The sequence below is a fragment of the Carya illinoinensis genome, chromosome 4 (assembly GCF_018687715.1).
Source record: "Carya illinoinensis cultivar Pawnee chromosome 4, C.illinoinensisPawnee_v1, whole genome shotgun sequence".
NCBI lineage: Eukaryota > Viridiplantae > Streptophyta > Magnoliopsida > Fagales > Juglandaceae > Carya > Carya illinoinensis.
Window position 1 is genome coordinate 12,886,148 of NC_056755.1, and position 4,822 is coordinate 12,890,969.

General features: G+C 45.0%; 1 protein-coding gene across 1 annotated transcript; it reads left to right on the plus strand.

Annotated features, from left to right (window-relative positions):
- Positions 1 to 2,162: 2,162 nt before the first annotated feature.
- On the plus strand, positions 2,163 to 4,337 carry LOC122306253. The gene is made up of 4 exons (XM_043118686.1): positions 2,163 to 2,306; positions 2,673 to 3,093; positions 3,212 to 3,288; positions 3,360 to 4,337. Exons 1-4 carry the CDS (start codon positions 2,163 to 2,165, stop codon positions 4,335 to 4,337), a joined length of 1,620 nt encoding a protein of 539 aa, XP_042974620.1.
- Positions 4,338 to 4,822: the final 485 nt, after the last annotated feature.

Consider the following 4,822-nt stretch of genomic DNA (forward strand, 5'->3'; position numbering starts at 1 on the left):
TAACTATAACACGCTCAGTAGCAAGTCGAGCGATGGATACATTGCCGCCATATATGGAAGCACAACTAGCGGTAGCAGAGGAAAGATTAAGAAAGACCCTGGAGGCCATAGAAATCTTGCAAAAAGAGAACGACGACTTAAGACATAAGAATGCCAACTCTAATAATATCGATGTGCCCGCTCACAATGAGCAAGGTGAGGGAGAGGCACATTGCAATACCGAAGTAGATATAGGACGAGCAAAAAAAGAAAGAATGCATGACGAGTTGAAGGAACTGGCGTGAAAGTATGAGGAGATGGCGAAAAAAATGGGGGGTTCCTTTTTGGTAGAAAGCCTGTTGCACCAGATAGATCTGCCATACAGCGCACAGATTAGGGTCATGTCGCTCCCACCAAAGTTCAAGGTTCCCTAAGTCGACATGTACGACGGGTCCAAAGACCTAGTAGATCATCTGGAAAACTTTAAAAGTCATATCACGCTCCACGATTTTCCAGGGGAGATTGCATGCCAGGCTTTCCCTTTGACCTTGAAAAGGAGGCTAGGGGGTGGTTCGGGATCCTCAAGCCAAAATCAATAGACAATTTCGAAGAGTTGGCGAAACAGTTCCTAACTCAATTTATGTCTAGCAGAAGACATCAACGCTCAGCCGCCTACCTGCTAACGGTCAAGCATCAGGAGGACGAGAATTTGAAGACCTACTTTGCCCGTTTCAACAAGAAACGCTTAATAACGGATGACCAAGATGAAAAGATCACTCTGGTTGCCATTTTTGGAGAGGTATGGCCACGCAGTCCTTTTATGACAGAGTTGGCCTGGAGGACTCCTTCCACCCTCGTGGAATTCATGGACAGGGCTTATGATTTTGTTAACACAGAGGATACCCTACAAGCATTACTGGATCCTGGTAAGGAAGATAGGAGGATTGAGCGAAGAAATGGGCAGGTTGACAAAAAAGTTAAGGCGAGTAGATGAGAAAGAGCACGAGAAAGGCGTTCAGATCACAATCCTAGGCTGGTGAATAATAATCTAGGCATACGAGAGGAAGGAAAGGAAAGAGAAGACCGCTGCCCTATCAAAATGAGTAGTCGATATTGCAAATATCATCAGACAAGTTCATATTGGACTGAAGACTGCACGACCATGAAGAAAAGAGTAGCGGAGTTAGCAGAGACCGGTGAGTTGGAACGAATGGTCGTAGAACGGTCGAGGCCAAGGAGTCGCCAAGAGTCTAAGTATGAAACCTGGTGGAGTCGAAGTCCAAAAGAAGGGCGCCAAGCTAGGGGCCGCCAAAATGGGGTGGATAGAGCTCCACTAAGAAGTAACGGGAACAGGGCACCTATAGGGGAGATAAGGACCATAGCAGGGAGCTTTGTTGGGGGTGATATTTCAGCATCCAGTTGGAAAGCATATGCATGAAAAGCAAGATATGAAGATGTGTTTTTAGCAGACAGGGTGCACAAGCTACCAAAACTTAGCAACGAGCGAATGGTGATATCCTTCGAAGAGGCAGATAAACAAGGAGTGCTATATTTGCATGACAACGCCTTAGTGACCACTCTTGTGATAGCCAACTACACGACCAGACGAGTACTAGTAGACAATGGGAGCTCTGCTGATATATTATTCTGGGAGACATTTATCAAAATGAGCATCGATGTTGGCAGGTTGAGGCTCTCCCCGACACCATTAAAGGGTTTCTCAGGAGATACCATCCAGCCAGTACAGGCAATCACCCTCCCAGTAACAGCAGGAACTAGAACATGGACAACAACCACCATGACAGATTTCTTAGTGGTAAAAGCTCCCTCTTCTTACAAAACTATATTGGAGAGACCAACACTTAAACCACCTTAGGGTGGTAACATCCACCTACCATCTTAAGATGAAGTTCCCAACCGATAGTAAGGTAGGTGAGGCAAGAGGTGAACAGGCCTTAGCACAGGAATGCTACGTACAAGAATTAAGAAAGGTCAAAAGTGAGGTTTGCATTGTGGAAGAGCAAAATGAAGCCTCGCCACCCCATTCGCCACTTATGGCAATGGCTTTTGAAGGAGATGCTGAGGTCAGGGATGACCGGAGCCAGCAACATGCAGAGGTCAATGAGCCACTGGAGCTCATGATATTATACGCCGACTGCCCTGAGACCACCACATGAATCGGGATGCAAGTCCCGCCGGTGGATTGGGAAGCCCTGAAACAACTACTGGTAGAGCACATGGATATCTTCGCATGGAGCCACAGAGAGATACCTGGTATAGATAACGAAGTCATTGAGCACTGCTTAGGCATAGACCCAACACACAAGGTAGTACTACAGAAAATGAGATAATTCAGTGCAGAAAAGTACACCACTATTAATGAAAAGGTGGAAAGATTGCTTGTGGCTAGTTTCATCAGGGAAGCCCATTATTTAGAGTGGGTATCTAACGTAGTTATGGTAAAAATGACAAACGGGAAATGGAGAATATGCATAGATTTCACAAATCTAAACAAAGCTTGTCTAAAGAATAGCTTCCCCTTAACATGCATTGACATCATTGTAGATGCAACGACAGGACATCATATATTGAGCTTCATGGACGCATGCTCAGGTTACAACCAAATACGAATGCACACAGCATATGAGGAGAAAACCTCATTCGTCACGGATTAAGGGTTTTATTGCTACCAGGTTATGCCTTTCGGATTAAAGAATGCAGAGGTGACCTGCCAAAAGCTGGTAAATCGAATGTTCAAAGAACAGATTGGGAGATCTATTGAGGTATATGTGGACGACTTGTTGATAAAGAGTAAAGAACCTGCCCAACACCTTATGGATTTGCAAATGGCGTTCGAAATCTTATGCCGTTATAACATGAGGTTAACCCCAGCAAAGTATGCTTTCGGGATCCAGTCGGGAAAATCCCTAGGCTTCATTGTATTCAAGAGAGGAATTGAGGCCTCTCCAGATAAGATAGAGGTCATACTCAACATGAAGCTGCCAAAAAGCTTGAATGAGACTCAACGACTGGCGGGTAGAGTGGGCACCCTAGGGAGATTCATAGGCAGATCGACAGATAAGTGCCTCCCCCTTTTTCCAAGTACTGTGAAAGGTACATCCTTAGAATGAACAATGTGATGAGGCGTTCAAAAAGTTAAAGAAATATCTGACCAATCCATCCCTGTTGAAATGACCAGAATAAGGTGACGTGCTTTATGTGTATCTAGCAGTCTCCCCGCATGCTTTATCCACCGTCTTAGTAAAGGAGGAAGAGGCCGCCCAACATCCAATATATTATGTAAGTCAGGTACTCAGAGGGGCTGAAGCAAGGTACCCCCGAATTGAGCTATTGGCTTTTGCTCTAATAACGGCGGCCAGAAAGTTCCAACCATACTTCCAAGCCCACATAGTAAAGGTGCTCAAGAGACTCCCCTAGCAAAAGTCCTGAGAAAACCAGATAGCACATGCAGATTGATAGGTTGGTCGATTGAGCTAAGCGAGTTTGATCTGGAATACGAATCAAGGAAGGCTGTCAAAGGGCAAGCACTGACAAATTTTGTGGCAGAATTCTTGGGATTTCCCCAAAAAGAAACAATAGAACCGTTGAAAAAGCGGTGGGTATTATTCATAGACGACTCATCTTGCTCAGAAGGTGGAGGCTTGGGAGTACATTTATTGAGTCCTGACAGTCAGGGGCGGTATTACATGGCGACGTTGGCATTCAAAGTGACAAACAACGAAACTGAGTATGAAGCACTGATAGCAGGACTGTCTGTGGCCTCCCAAATGAGGGTAACCGAGGTAGAAGCCAGGTCAGACTCGCAGGTAGTTGTAAATCAGGTGTTGGGACTATATGCTACAAAATGTGAAAAACTAAAAAAATATCTAGCGAGAGTCTGGAAAATTTGCGACCTCTTCTCTGATTTCACCATAACTCAAATACCGAGAGGGGACAACGAGGTCACAAATAAATTGGCAAGGGTGGCATTCGAGGTAGAAGAGGTATCTCTATCGTGGCAAGTAGAAATGAAGGTCATCGAAATCCCAGCCGTTGGCATAGAAGTAGGCATCTTGGGATCTAACACTCCAGAATGGGCTAGTAGAATAGTGGAATACTTAGAAGAAGGAAAACTACCAGAGACAAGAGAAGAGGCAAGGAGGATAAAGAGAAAGACAACTAGGTTCCAGCTCATCAATGAAGTTCTTTATAAAAGGGGATTCTCCGCCCCCTTGGTACAATGCATTTCCACACAAGAAGCACAGTACATCCTAGCGGAGATACACGAGGGAATATGTAGAAACCACTTTGGCAGAAGAACCTTAGCCAGAAAAGCAGTCTGGGCAGAGTACTACTAGCCCAATGCTTTAAGGGACGCACGAGAGTTTACCAAGAAGTGTGTCAAATGTCAAACGTATGCGTCAGTACCACATGCCCCCCTGAGGGGTTAACATATGTGATAGCACCATGGCCTTTTGCCCAGTGGGGTGTAGATTTGGTAGGACCCTTTCCGCCAAGAAAATGTAGAGTTAAATTTATGGTAGTCACTGTGGACTATTTCACAAAGTGGGCAGAAACAGAACCGTTGGAAACCATCACAAGCAGGGCCGTGACAAAGTTCTTATGGAAGAATGTTGTTTGCAGGTTCGGAATTCCCCAAAGTATTATAACGGACAATGGGCGCCAGTTTGACTCGAACCACTATAAGGAGTGGTGTGCTAAATTGAAGATCAAGGCAAACTACTCATCCCTAGATCATCCCAAGCAAATAGACAAGCTGAAGTAACAAATAAGGCGTTACTCTTAATCCTTAAGAAGAAAGTTGCGGAGAAGAAAGGTGGTT

Coding starts and splice junctions, on each gene's coding strand:
- LOC122306253 (XM_043118686.1), top strand. CDS start 2,163: ATGCAAGTCCCGCCGGTGGATTGGGAAGCCCTGAAACAACTACTGGTA. Junction 2,307..2,672: donor GCATAGACCCAACACACAAG/GTAGTACTACAG, acceptor TATTGCTACCAG/GTTATGCCTTTCGGATTAAA. Junction 3,094..3,211: donor TTTTCCAAGTACTGTGAAAG/GTACATCCTTAG, acceptor TGTATCTAGCAG/TCTCCCCGCATGCTTTATCC.